The sequence below is a fragment of the Gigantopelta aegis genome, chromosome 4 (genome assembly GCF_016097555.1).
Source record: "Gigantopelta aegis isolate Gae_Host chromosome 4, Gae_host_genome, whole genome shotgun sequence".
NCBI classification, from domain to species: Eukaryota; Metazoa; Mollusca; class Gastropoda; order Neomphalida; family Peltospiridae; genus Gigantopelta; species Gigantopelta aegis.
In genome coordinates, this window is record NC_054702.1 from 44,380,120 (window position 1) to 44,395,555 (window position 15,436).

A 15,436-nucleotide genomic window follows, 5' to 3' on the forward strand; every position below is an offset into this window, starting at 1 on the left:
ATGAGTAAACTTTGTGCATGCATTTGGGGTATAATTCACCATCAGTGTACATATATAAAAAAACATCTGGTTACATATCACCAATACAGATTTAAAGAAAGAAAAAATGTGTGATAAAATAAATAGTTTAATAGATACTAGTCACTACAAGTTAAGGGCCACATGAACACTGCTCTATTGGTCTGCCAGTGACACGGAAACGCTCTTGTAGCTGTTAGATGATGTAATGGCTCACTTGAAAAGGAAAGGAAATGTTTTATTTAACAACGCACTCAACACATTTTATTTTATGGTTATATGGCGTCGGACATATGGTTAAGGACCACACAGATATTGAGTGAGGAAACCCATTGTCGTCACTTCATGGCTACTCTTTTTGATTAGCAGCAACGGATCTTTTATATGCACCATCCCACAGACAGGGTAGTACATACCACAACCTTCGATATGCCAGTCATGGTGCACTGGCTGGAACGAGAAATAGCCCAATTAATGGGCCCACCAACAGGGATCGATCCCATACCGACCGCGCATCGAGCGAGTGCTTTACCACAAGGCTATGTGGCTCACCTGATGACGTCTTGCCACTTCTTGCATAGATGCGCCATCGTTCAAGCCTACAGCCACAGTCCAGGTTGCTCAGTTTACGTTTCGGTGGCATAGTTATCCAAAGCCAGATTCCAACAGAATTTATACCCACCCTACCCAAGTCAAACTTGAAACATGTTAACATGAAAAACAAACTCAGGCAAGTGCCCAGCTTAGTCAGGAAAAATAGTTTTAAAAATTCGAACAAGTTTGAATTTTTTGTATCCATTTGTGACACTTTCTACCTGTTACCAAACAAGCTGTGAGTAAAAACTGATGCATGTGCAATATGTATTATTTCGACAACATCTGTAACCTACTTTTCATTAACTGTCATTGCCCTGATATTTTTTACAAAAACGTTCTTATAAGTAGGGTGAAAATTCATCCTGGCCCTTAACTTGTGACTAGTATACAACTTAATATACAAGTCAAAACGGAAGAGTTTGCATAATTATACACATGTAATATATAACAGTGAACACTACCAGACATTCCGGTGACCTAAACTAATATAAATATATATTTATATATTGTAGCGGTATTAAAATTTGTCATGCAAAATTAATAACTGAAATGCTTTATAATCAAAAATGAAAAAGAAACCTTTCCTCCATCAAAAATGCATATATTTTCGTGTCATGTGATATAGGATGTGATAAAACAATTGATTTTGATCTTTGTGTGCACAGTACCTGTTCTGGTATTCTGGGAACACTGACAAGAGACTGATACTCATCGTCTGGCAGGAGAACGCGAAGCCGACTGTCGATGTGAGTGAGAGAGTTCTGCTCAGTACAATCTGGGTTGTAGCCATCCCCGGGTATCACACTTAACATCTGACTTGTAGACTCCTGACACACACAAAACTCATCATTACTTTTCACTTTTAATACACACAAACACTACAGGAGTTATGCTAAGATGTACACAAAATTATTACCCATATAGTTAAAAATATCTTGATACATATCAAAGCGATATGTCCCATTTGGCGTTACGCCAAGTAGGATGTAACACTTTGATGTCATCGATTGACATACTACAACCTTACAGGAACATCAACGAAACAGTTGAGTGATATAAATTAAGATTGATTATGGGTAATAAATAGGATACTGTAAATCAGAAAATATTAGCGACCTTAAAATTTAGCGAAATCCATATCAGTGACATATTAGCGACATAAAACTTTAGCGAGGTCAGCATATAAAAAAAACCCCTGAAAACCGTAAGCCAGTTTTTATTTTTTTACGACTGACTGGTCACAAGAAAACTGTTTCCGGTTTGAAATTTAGCCTCAAACATCCAAGTGACGCTGCTTGTCTCCAACTTAATTTTAATAAAAACATTACAGTGTTATACATCTAAACTAATTAGTATTTTTTGTTTTATTTATTGCATAATCTATAGCCTGTTGTTTGACCAGTTAATCGCTGACGAAACAACCACACATAATCAGTCCAATAAAAACGTGTTTTCGGAGTAGTCTATTGTGCGTACAGGGGTCATAAGCTGTTTCTCCAATGAGACGTACTAGTATTCTTTGCTCTAGTAGTTCTCACTTTGTCAAATAAAGAAAACAATGTTTTAGCGTTAATAACCGTTATACCGTTGTTACCAAGCCCGTAACAATTCGTTTTCATGGATTTGTTTTCTGTGACAGAACTAATTTATTTTTAAACACAATTATGTGTCTTTATTGCTAAAAGTTACAAACATTGAAACTATAAGACTGTATTCATAATACTGAAATTTCGTTTTGCTTTGCTGCGACACTGCACCAGAAGTGATAATAGTTTTAATTATTGTGCCACGAACGGTAGTGTACATAGGATATGTGACTTTTTATTTGCCTTGGTTCTGAAATCCAATTTAATTGTTCACAGTTGATTAATTCAAATCATTATTAAATATGTATACGTTTTAAGACTTGTTTCATTTTTTGTTTTAATCTGACTTTAGTTTATATTTAGCGTCATGAAATGTTAGCGTTTTTTATGGCTTCACTAAATTCGCGAATATTTTATGCTCGCCAACATTTTCTGATTTACAGTATTAAACTAGCTACCAGTTCATATCATGTTTATGTCCCTTGTGAAATCATTTTCAGTGTCACTCAACCTTAAATTTGTTATTTTATTGTACTTGATTAAATAAGGATTGTAACCATCACTATTTCAATATCAAGTACTCATGTGATAATGGACACAAACAAGTTATACATAGCATGCACACAATAGTTAATCTGAGGAAGGATATTGTCTTAATGTCCATATTCGGCTCAAATATTGATATAAAAAGTAAATTAAATTATTTTGTTTTATTTCATGTCCTTAAAATATCATAAACTGTCTTTATTTTAAAATCACAAATACTTCAGAAATTATTGTAACATTGTTTTAAACAATTTAATTACCTAAACTTGAAGTAGTATTCCTATAATAACTTGTAAAATTTATGTTTTGAAAGGGGGCTTTATTTTGAGGACCTATAATGTTATGGTACTATTTTGATAATTTTTGCAAAATATCTCCACCCCACCCTCCCACCCCCAAACAATGTAAACAATAAAATTTAATAGTTTTACTACTATGCTGTAAACATTTTCTTGAATGTATACTGATTTAAATTCTTCACTATTCTCCAAGTCCTAGTAAGCCTTTGCTTTTTATAGTACCAATGTACATGCTCAGGCTTTACAATAAACAAATGAATGTTTAACGACACCCCAGCACCAAGAGTACATCAGTAACTGGGTGTCGAACAAAGGAATGTTTCTCAATGAAGACAGACATCAGACAAAATGTAAACTGTCTGAATAATAAAATGGCAATGCAAATGACCAGATCACTCTTGTCATTTAGAACTTTATTGTTAGTGACAACAGTTTGACCACACACAGAAGAAATCATGTATTTAATATTTATCATAAAATATTTTACCCAAATTGACCAGCATGTGGCATTAGAGGATAGACCATATTCCAAGAAATAATCTTTACATATAACAATCTCCATTCCAGTGACAATACTGCATTATTTTACTGCATTATGTAAAAGATGTAGGTTGAATACTGTTCTATAAAGGAATTAGCTGTACAGTTAAAGTTTGTTTTGTTTAACAACACAACTAGAGCACATTGATTTATTAATCATAGGCTACTGGATGTCAAATATTTGGACATTTATACATATACTTTTTTAAGAGAGGAAACCTGCTACATTTTTCCATTAGTAGCAAGGGATATTTTATATGTAGCATCCCACAGACAGAATAGCACATACCACAGTCTTTGATATACCAGTCGTGGTGCACTGGCTAGAATGAGAAATAGCCCAGAGGATAGATCATATGACAAGAAGTAATCTTTAGATATGACAATCTCTTGTCCAGTGACAACATTGCATTATGTAACTGCTACAGGTTGAATACTGTTCTATAAAGGAATCTTCATTACCGAGTACCATGTTAGTTTGTGTTGCCCACCTCATCAACAGTCTCCTCTTCGTCTGGGTGTTCTTGCACTGAGTCGAGGTCAGCCAGTAACTCTCCCACTCTCTGCTTCTCTTCCTCCGTCATGGCTATAGTTTCAGCATTAGCGGCCAACTAGCGGAACAACACACATAAACTAATAAACACTGTCATCATGTTTACACAGTAGTTACAATACAACTACCACTGCCATTCTAATTTAAAACATGTTATTTTGATGATTTTGTTAGACTAGAGTAATTGATTTAAAAAACATTTAAAGTGGCATTCTCTCATCACAAAATAACACTAAACTCAAATGGTGAATGTTGTGTTACATTTTGTCATTTTACAGAACTAACAGCAACTTGATCTCATTCTTCGATATGAAATCTTAACATATCTCTGGAAGTTTCAATTCAATCACTGGATCATTTAGAAAGCCTTTTTATTGGCAATGTCTGCTTATTCTTAAAAAACCAAAGCTATTTTTTTTTTTTTTAATAATGTTCACCATGTGGCAGGTTATGCTGTACTGCCACACATACACATATTAAATTATTCACTACTTTCTGAATAAATTATGTTACCCAAGATACAGCTGCCGACTTAGTAGAAATTTATATCAACAATAGGAATTGTTTATAACACCTTGTCCTGAAGCAACAGAGATAATGTTGCATGGTTAAGCCATCGGACATAAGGCTGGTAGGTACAGGGTTTGCACCCTGGTACCGGCTCCCACCCAGAGCGTGTTTTAACGACTCAATAGGTAGGTGTAAGGCCACTACACCCTCTTCTCTCTCACTAACCACTAACCGACTGTCCTGGACAGACAGCTCAGACAGCTGAGATGTGTGCGCAGGACAGCATGCTTGAAACTTAATTGGATATAAGCACGAAAATAAGTTGAAATGAAATGAAACGATGTTGAATATCACTGTTACCTCTTTGTTTCTTCTGATGAAGTCTTTCTTTCTCTGCTTATGGCGATGTTTACTTTCTTTATCACTGTTTTCTCCCATCGTATCATTGGATGCACGAGATGTAGAGGTGCTATGGTTTTCTATAAATATATTTACAATACTGTAAATCATAAAACACATTGTCAAAATGGATATGTTACGTATTTAGCTATAATATAAGATGAGGTAAAAAAACAAAAACATTTTAAATCGGTACTATCCGTCTAGTGATAAACAAATGAATGACATACCTTCAGAAATGTCATCTCCTTTAGAATTTCTCTTTGATTCCTGAAAGTCCTGTTCATTTAACTGTGTCTGAAATACGGGAGACACTGGGCGAGGATTCATTTCCACTCCTAAAATTAAAAACAATCACATATATGTATTGTCTGTAATGAGAAGATGTGCCACACAATTAAACAACACATGAATTACATTTAATATTAAACACTAGTTGTTAGTAGCATGACTATAACTTAAATTTGTTTGACACAAAAGACCTCTTTCACATTCCACTGCGCATATGCCAGTTGCGGGGTAACTCAAGGACGCAAACCGCGAACTCACGCGAGATCTCGCAAAAATAGACCTGTGGACAAGTTGGGGGGCATAGACAATTGGAGGCCACGCAATAGGAATGTGAATATCTCCATGATTAATAATTATTCTATCAGTAGGGAACCCGAAAATTCTGTTGACATCCAACAAGACTTATTGGAGACATTTGTGAAATAAAAAAATATTTTGTTGTTAACGCCCGACAAACCATCAGTTCGGATTCGTACGCAATAAATATCGGATATGGGCTGAAATATTAAATATTAATGTGTGCGCGCGTGTATCTATGCAGATATTTATTGTATTTAACATAATTTAAATATTTATAAAGCATTATACAAATAAATATATTCAGGATTCTTGTCGGGATTTCTTTTCGCCAAGTTATTTAAAATTTTGTGCGGTATTTGGAATAAATTAAATGATACATATGAAATTTGAGCTATGGTATATAAACATTAGAATCAGGCCCGTACGAACGATATCTGGAGGTGGAGGAGGGAGCACAATCTGTAGTGGATGGACAGTCTAGTTGGTGGGGGGGTGGGGGGGTGAGGGGCAAAAGCCATATTTTAAACCGGGTTTATAAAAGTGGGGCTATAGTCCCCACCTCCGATTTCTTGGTTGATACCAACCTGAGAATGGACAGAAATGTAACTGTATTGCATATACAGCTATTTAAATTCGAAGCAAGATTATTTAACCTAAGAAAGATTAAGTTTTATTTATAACAGATTAGACTAACCGACAGCTTGATAATATAGCTACAAACTCAGGATGGTCTCTTTATTATAAATTCATGAGGGTTTATTATGCGCAGTCATAAGATACTTCGTTTGAATGTTTGAAGCAAACATTAAGTACCATGCCAGGCCCGTAGCCTGGAGGGATGGGATTGAGAGTTCCGCTCAAATGAAAAACAAAATCGGATTTCACATATAAAAGTCCGTGTCCCCAAATGACCGGGATAACGTAACAATAACGTCTGTCAGGTTCCATTTGCTGCAAGTTCGATCCTCCTCAGTGGGCCCCGTTTGATTATTTCCCGTCCCAACCAATGATCCATCAAAGGACGTCGTGTATGCTATCCTGTTTGTGGGATGTGAGAAGTATTATAAATACATTGATTCCGTTTACATGGAATTTCGATATCCCCCCCCCCCCCCCCATCACCAACTCCCCACCCCCCACCAAACCCCGCTAATCATGCTGGCTACGGGCCTGAAGTTATATACACTATTCATAAGTTAGACCAAACATCAAATTAGGATCGTATCGGGTTGCATGGGTCTACCACTCTGGAAAAGTTGCTGCACTTTATGTTATGTATAATCATGTACGTTATAAAAACGTGGGATACTTGCATACCATATTGATATATAGGATTTCTCCTTATACTTGTAAATGTGTATCAAAGTGCTGATGGTATCGCTAACGATCTCGACCAATGTTCTCAGGTACAAAATACAAAATAGTAACCAAACACTATTGTACATACAGATGTATCTTTACTTCAAACTGATCTTCATGTAAACAAGATGTCATTTTCTAAATTCTTCAAAACAAACAACGCAAACAGCATGTCAACTTTTACTTCCGCGTTTACATGTGATGTCAAACTTTGATCCGATCCGACCTCTGGAGGCCAGGGGTCCAATCCCGGGCAGATCAAACTTTGAGCCGCGTTTACTCGGTTTCTGACGTCATGCTAAGGTTTTCACGTGTGACGGTTCATATATGTTTTAAAACTTCGTAAATATCAGATATTATTTCAAGTGAAGTTGTATGTATCTGATATAAATGGTAGTGAAAATAAAATAAAATAAAATAATATAAAAAAAAAAAAAAAAATGTTTTATTTAACGACGCACTCAACACATTTTATTTAGGGTTATATGGCGTCAGACATATGGTTAAGGACCACACAGATTTTGAAAGGAAACCCGCTGTCGCCACTACATGGGCTACTCTTTCTGATTAACAGCAAGGGATCTTTTATTTGCGCTTCCCACAGGCAGGATAGCAAAAAACCACGGCCTTTGTTGAACCAGTTATGGATCACTGGTCGGTGCAAGTGGTTTACACCTACCCATTGAGCCTTGCGGAGCACTCACTCAGGGTTTGGAGTCGGTATCTAGATTAAAAATCCCATGCCTCGACTGGGATCCGAACCCAGTACCTACAAGCCTGTAGACCGATGGCCCAACCACTACGCCACCGAGGCTGGTAAAAAAAATAAAAAAATAAAAATAAACAAAATAAATAAGTAAATAAATAAATACATAAATAATTTGTGGATAGACATGTAACATTGATTAGTAGTTGTACGACTGTCTTTTTCAATGAAACAATAAGGGGAAAATAGAGCTGTGATAAAGGTCTGTGTTTTTAGGTGGAAGGGGAGGCATATTTTATTAAATTTTAAATACTGATACATGTGGAGAATTAAACATCACTGGAAATCCGCTTGAGTATTTAACTATAATTCTAATTGTTAAAAGTAAAAAACACATTCCACTAAAGGTTTTTTTTTTGTGTGTGAATCTTTTAATTTTACATTGTTAAAATACCCTTGACAGGCGACTCCAGAGACTTCGTCTAAGTTAATGTTTCACTGCTTTTGGTCTTAAACCATTCCGATGTAAACTTTAGTAGACTGTTTTTTGCAGCCATTTTAACATCTTGTACAAAATATGTACGTTAGTCGCTAGAGATTCACAGCTCCTACGAAGCTAATCACAACGCTCATGACAACTGTCGATCATGCCCCCCAATTTGTATATAGCCTCGATACCGTTCAATTCGGCAAGGGACGGTACTCTTCGCGCACATGCGCAATGGGAATGTGAAAGAGGTCTATTGGATATAATTAAATTTCTGTTACATTTATTACAACATAACGTTATTTCTTTTACGTTCATCTGGGAATAAACATTTTTTAATAATCTGCTAACTTATGTGAGAACAGCTTTGCTGATTCACAGTTTGCAGATGATTTTTTTTTTCATAACCTGATAAAAACGTAAATTAAATAAAAGGTTATTAAAATATCAATACAACAATCTGAACATTAAAGGAATAGTCCGGCTCCCAGATACCAATTTTCATAAGAAAACTGCATATTATGAAGATTTTATTAAACTTTCAGGGATTGAAGGTAACATATATGGCGTCAATGTCAGAAGGGGTGCCCACTCATCCGGGCACTATTTTCAAGATGGCCGCCATTTAAAAAAATGGCCACCGTTTTTCGAGATGCGAACACTAAAAATGATAGAAATAACAGATTTCAATGATCTTAGTGTCGATTCATATATTTTTGACAACTCTAAAACTGAATATTGAGTTTATAATTTCGAAAATCCAACATGGCGACCCATAGCGGCCATTTTTCAAGATACCGCCATTATTTAAATTTATTTTAATAATTAACCAATTTTCACAATCTTGGTGTCGATTTATATGTTTTTGACCATAGTAAGGCAGACTATGAGGTTTAAAATTTGGAAAATCGAATATTGTGATCAATAACGGCCACTTTCTTAGCTGCCTATGACAATGTCGATCATAATCCAAGCAGTAATACATCGGAAGGATCCTTCCATGGTACAAGCATTTCACTGTTTCAGACGGTAACTAATGAGATAACTGGTGTTAGTTGTACTTTGAGAACTGATTCTGAACTATTTCGGAATAAATCATGTAAAGTTCCAGAACTTCCAGATTCATTCACTGTTGTCCAACCAGCTTATCTTCCAGCTACCAGTGCTAACATACCAGCCACTACAGAAGATGTTTCAAAGCAAATGGTACCAGATGACGACACAATGGCTGATGAAATGATGAAGGAGATTAATTGGCTGAAACATATTATCAGCACCTGCAAACTGTCAAGTGATGATGATGATGCCTCGCCCAGTCTCGATGTAACGTGGGCATTGTACCATGCAACAAAGTCAGAGACGCCACTCTTGATGAAGGCCATATCCTGCCTTATGCTACTGTTTCAGAAAGGCTCGTCTTCTATTTCGATGATCGTTCACGGTATGGATATGATCAAGCGTGCAGTTAGTAATGTCAATGGTTCCCAGGTACCTGTGATCGCAATGGACCAACCGCTCTTTGCAAAGGCAAAACTAATACAGTGGGCTTGGCCTGAGAAATATGGTGAAACACAGTTCATCTTTGTATTTGGTTCGTTACACATTGAACAGGCATTCATGCGAGTCATTGGTCGATGGCTTGAACACAGTGGATGGAAAGGTGTGTTGGTACAAACTGGTATTTATACAGAAAGCAAAGTTGATGCCTGCATCAAAGTTTCCCACATCAAGAAAACTGCTCATCTGCTTCAAGTAACAGTGGCCTCACTTGGTATCCTGCTGGAAGAAGCGTTCGAAGAAAACGGTGAGCAAGTTGCATTTGAAGATTGGTGTTTGGAAGAAGCTAAACAGCATCCACTGTTCAAGCATTGGCTCATATCACTTCAGCTCTTGAAGCTTCTCTTCACATTTGTCCGCTCGATTGGTCAACGCAACTTTGGTTTGTACCTCACTTCACTAAAGAAGATGCTACCATGGTTTTTCGTAATGGACCACCCAAACTACTCGCGTTGGCTTTCGGTACATGTGAAAGACCTTGTCGAACTTGAAACTACTGCACCTGTCATCTACCGAAGATTTTTCACCAGAGACTTTGCTATCTGTAAAACTCATAGGCCATTTTCGGCAATTGGAATTGGTCAAGCCCATGAGAAAAACAACGCTGTTGTCAAAGGTGATGGAGGTGCTATCGGACTTACTGAAGTAAATGGAATATAGTTTGTCCATTACTGAGTGAACTTATCACTGAATTCGAGGTTGATTTCAACAAGAACTCTGCTCCTGTAAATCCGAAACACCATGAGCAGTATCGATCCTTCCGAACGAAGTTCTTGAAGAAAGTTCAATCTGTGCGGGATTCATTCAACGAGTTTGGTAACCCATTCAGTGATGACAGTTCAGAGCTATTCGACTTAGACTCAAAGGTCGTCATTCAAGCTGACATCGTGGAAAAGATGAACGGAGCAGAATCAACTGGACTGGAATGTTACAACAAGTTTCGAGAAGAAAGATTTGTTCGGAGATCAGAGCCACTGGATGCAGCCATTACTTGGACAAATCTACCACTATTTGCGAGTAAGAAGAAGCGTCGCACAAAGGCCAATGGACATGTCCATATCCTTAAATTTGTTCTCCAGATTGTTCATCGTCAGCCAGAACCATCAGCTAGATCTAGATACATTCTTTCAGTATGAAAATCAACCATTTCCTAATGCCTTGTCTGCAGATGGTGATCTCTATCTCGGGTAGAAAGCTGACCTTCTCGGACTGTTAGAAACTGTGCCAGACAATGCTGACAACACAGCAAGCAACCGTGTCACATGTGATGGTTTGATCATTGATGGAGCTGCACTCGTTAACATCTTGCAACCCGGAAAAGAACTAAAAACATTTGACCAGTACTATTCGAACACGTTTGCTGCTCATCTCACCAAACAAGTCACAACAGTTAATGCTATCCGTCTTGATGTTTGGGATACATACGTAAAAGATAGCTTGAAAGAGCATACGCGACAGAAACGGGGTACAGGTGTGAAGATGGTTGTCCAGTTATCAGGTGCACTGCCCAGAAGTTGGAAGGATTTCATCAGAAATTCAGACAACAAACAACAGTTATTTGACTTACTTGCATCCTTGACTGTTGAAAGAATGGGTAGTACGATGGCAGTTGTATCCAATGTCCACAACAGTGTACACCAGTCAGCATCTGCATCAACCCTTCCACCCACCGTAAAGCATGAAGAGGCGGATACCAGGATATTCCTACATCTAACAGATATGGTAACAAACGGAATAACCAAGATAGGTATTCGGACAGTAGATACAGATGTGTTAGTGCTTGCTTTAGCTAGCTTCAACAAGTTATATGCTATAGGATTACGAGAACTGTGGTTGTTATTCGGAACAGGCAAGAACTATAGAAATATTCCTGTACATAGAATTGCTGGTGAAATTGGTACCGAAATGTGCTCAGCTCTTCCTGGCTTCCACGCGTATAATGGGTGTGACACTGTGTTTGCCTTTTTTGGCAGAGGGAAGAAAACAGCCTGGCAAACGTGGAAGGCTTTCCTAGCAGTTACGTCGGCATTCATCAGTATATCTACTGTGTTACGTTCATTATCTGATGATGTATTTAGGAACTTAGAGCGCTTCACATACTTGATGTACTCATCTAGCACTGAACAAACAGAGGTCAACATGCTCCGAAAAGAACAGTTCACCATTGGGAACAAACGACTCGAAAGTTTGACTCCAACGAAGGAAGCATTACGACAGCATACCCTACGTGCAGCGTTTCAAAGTTGCCATGTTTGGGGGCAGTTGCGCGAAGCTGAACCAACATACCCATGTCCGAAGGAATGGGGATGGCAGAAAACTGATAGTCACTGGGAGCCTAAGTGGTCCACTTTAGATGAACTATGCAAATCTTGTCAAGAGTTAGTCAAGTGCAGATGCACGAAGGGATGTTCGAGGGCTTGCTCCTGCAGAAAAGGTCAACTCAAATGCACTCTTCTTTGCCACTGCCAAGGTGAATGTTCGGAGTAAATATGTAAGTTGACACCAGAGATTACCTCCGACAACTAAGCCCAATTTCACTTTCATGGAACAAAGTGGCCACCACGGAAAGTGGCCGTTACAGATCACAATATTCGATTTTCCAAATTTTAAACCTCATAATCTGTCTTACTATGGTCAAAAACATATAAATCGACACCAAGATTGTGAAAATCGGTTCATTATTAAAAAAATTCAAAAATAATTTTGGCCATCTTGGAAAATGGCCGCTACGGGTCGCCATGTTGGATTTTCGAAATTACAAACTCAATATTCAGTTTTAAAGTTGTCAAAAACATATGAATCGACACTAAGATCATTGAAATCAGTTATTTCTATCATTTTTAGTGTTCGCACCTCGAAAAACGGTGGCCATTTTTTAAAATGGCGGCCATCTTGAAAATAGTGCCCGGATGAGTAGGCACCCCTTCTGAGATTGAAGCCACATATGTTACCTTCAATCCCTGAAAGTTTCATAAAATCTTCAAAATATGCAGTTTTTTTCTGTGTGGGACCCAGACTAGAATTCATTTTCTTATGGTGCCAAATTTCTTCATTCAATATCTGCATTTACTGTAACCTTGGTGTGTTATTAAGAGTAATCATAGTTTATCCATCTACAGTCCGTCTCACCCTCCTACAAAAATGTTTTCTGTAATTAATTTCAGTTTCGCTTGATGCAAGAAGAAAATTACAAGTGATATGGAAATTAAAAATTACTATTTTTGTATGCAATTGAGACAGTAATCAGCTCAGAAATAAATAGCTTGTATTAAATTTCATAGTATGAAAAAAGGTTTACTCTGTGGGAAGGACTTTAGTTTGACTCTTAGCTAATATTTTCAAGCATTTTCAGAAATAACAAAACATATCTATCAGATGAAAACATACAAGTGTCATCACAGAAGTAAACCAAATATTACCAAAGATGTATGTATACCTTCATTATGACTGGGAGGGAGAGCAAGTGCAACAAATTTGTCTGTGTTGCACTGAATATCTTTCTGAATTCGGCCAGTAGATTGTAATGATGCTATCTCTTCACGAATCCTGCAAAAATCATGTAATATAATATATCAGCTGATGGCTAAGTATTGATGTCATTAGTAAACTATACAGCATTGGTCTTTGCTAAATTTTAAGCTCAGCAATACATAATTTTAGCAATGGTATTTATTTAAAAAAGAGGTTACAAAAGTGTAAAAGTTTTTCAGTTTTAGTTACTTTCTATGCGGTTTCATACAGATACAGTTTCGTGTGTGAAATAACTTTATTCATTTAAATATGAGTAGCTTTTTCCATAAAAGCCACTTAGAATCAGACTGGTCTATTGAAGAAGCATCTCTGAAAATAAATAACCAGTGTCCCATTTCCTGGAATACACTTAAGAGTCTAACACAATTTCACAACATAAAAGATTTACCTTTTCTCCAGTAAAATTCTATCTCTTTTGACCTCCTTTTCCCTTTTGAGTTTTTTGGCTAAAATGCGGTCGAGTTTTCTCATCTTGATGTATGCCTCCCTTAACTGGGGGTCAAGGTCTTCCAGTCCATCCTCTGCATCTCTGCTGGTGTTGTCCGGTCTGGTGGTGCTGGTTACCTCCCCTTGCTCTATAGCCTTCAGCTTCACTTTGTAGACCTCGAGCTCGTCCCTCATTTCCTCACGAACCAAGTCCTGTATTTCCTCCTTAATGCCATTCAGCAAGTCCCGCTCCTCCTCACTGTCAATGTCATCTCCAGTGTCATCATCTGCAAATACAGACAGATACTTTGTCAACATACTATTGTCAAACATTTCTTAATTCTGATATATAGTCTTAGAGAGGAAACCAGCTACATTTTTCCATTAGTAGCAAGCAGACCTGTCAACCCTCCCGGATTCCGCAGGAGACTCCCGGTATTTGATCAAGTCTCCCGCGGGAAAAACATTTCTCCCAGGAAATCGTTATTTTCTAAGCATAATTTTTTTTTAAGCTACCGTGGCTGTGTATTGACATTCAGTGTTGCCATATATAAAACTATCCAATTTAGTCCTAATAACACCTCTGACTCGTAAAATGTCTTCCCACTGGATTACATAACGCAAAGTTCTACGGCTGGAAGTGCCAGAGTAGACAGCGAACGCATGCATCATTACACACGATGTTAAAATCACATGTCAAAGCAAGACAACAGAAAGACCAATTAGCTGTATAAACAATACTTGTAGCAATTAGATTTGTAGGTTTGTGCAGTAAAATGTTAGTAACAAGAGTACACTTCAAGGGATTATTTTCCTACGATTAATAAATCTTGTTTGACATAACGTTACTCATGGAAATAGGTATAATCCCTGTATATTTCACACGATGTCAGTAATGAGCTTTTAGTGGAAATAAACTTTTTATTGCATGGTTATAGTGATTTTAAATAAGTACAACGCCACTGTACCTTATTGTAGTAAAAACTGAATATTAATTTATAAGATTTAGGCCTATATAAATTTGTCTTGGGTCTACTTTTCACGAAACACAAATAACGATGATGCAACCTGTAAGTGTAATACCGTAAATGTACTAATTAATGTTTAAATTTGTTAGTGTTAAGATTTTTGGATAAAAGAGTTATTTTTAAAAATATGTATTAAATTATAATAATATTTAAAAATAATTAAAACAAAATAATATATATATATATATATATATAAAAAAAAAAATATATATTTTTTTTTATTATTTTTTTTAATGCCAATAACTAAGGTTGACAAGTATACATGATATTATGTAGTGTTCATATAACTTATTGTAGTACTTTTTAAAAATTTGTGTTAAATCGTGTGCAGTTAAAAAAACCTCCTGTTTTTTGACAAAATCTCCTGCTTTTTCAACACACACCTCCTGCTTTCTCTTGACTAAAGGTTGACAGGTCTGGTAGTAAGGGATATTTTATATGCACCATCCCACAGAGAGGATAGCACATGCCATGGCCTTTGATATACCAGTCATGGTGCATTGGTTGGATGCACTGAATTTATTTAAGACAGCTTTAGACCACCTTTATTACAAAGAAATCTGACGGAGATATTATACATTACTCCTTATATGACTGACAGGATTGCATATAGTATCACTTGTAAATAAATATTGTATCTTAACTTAATTCTTCTAACATTTGTCTTAATCAGAAATATGTCCTGAAATTCATTACTGAGCAC

At 36.8% G+C, this 15,436-nt stretch overlaps 1 protein-coding gene across 1 annotated transcript in view; it reads right to left on the reverse strand.

Annotated features, from left to right (window-relative positions):
* The window catches only part of LOC121370596 (fibrous sheath-interacting protein 1-like), a 29,747-nt gene that overhangs the window by 13,435 nt on the left and 876 nt on the right, over window positions 1-15,436 (reverse strand). Inside the window, exons 3-8 of the mRNA XM_041495925.1 lie at window positions 13,668-13,992; window positions 13,185-13,294; window positions 5,279-5,386; window positions 5,010-5,128; window positions 4,078-4,197; window positions 1,284-1,442 (exon numbers count right to left, since the gene is read on the reverse strand). Coding sequence (XP_041351859.1) covers window positions 1,284-1,442; window positions 4,078-4,197; window positions 5,010-5,128; window positions 5,279-5,386; window positions 13,185-13,294; window positions 13,668-13,992 — 941 coding nt within the window. The remainder of the gene's footprint in view (window positions 1-1,283; window positions 1,443-4,077; window positions 4,198-5,009; window positions 5,129-5,278; window positions 5,387-13,184; window positions 13,295-13,667; window positions 13,993-15,436) is intronic.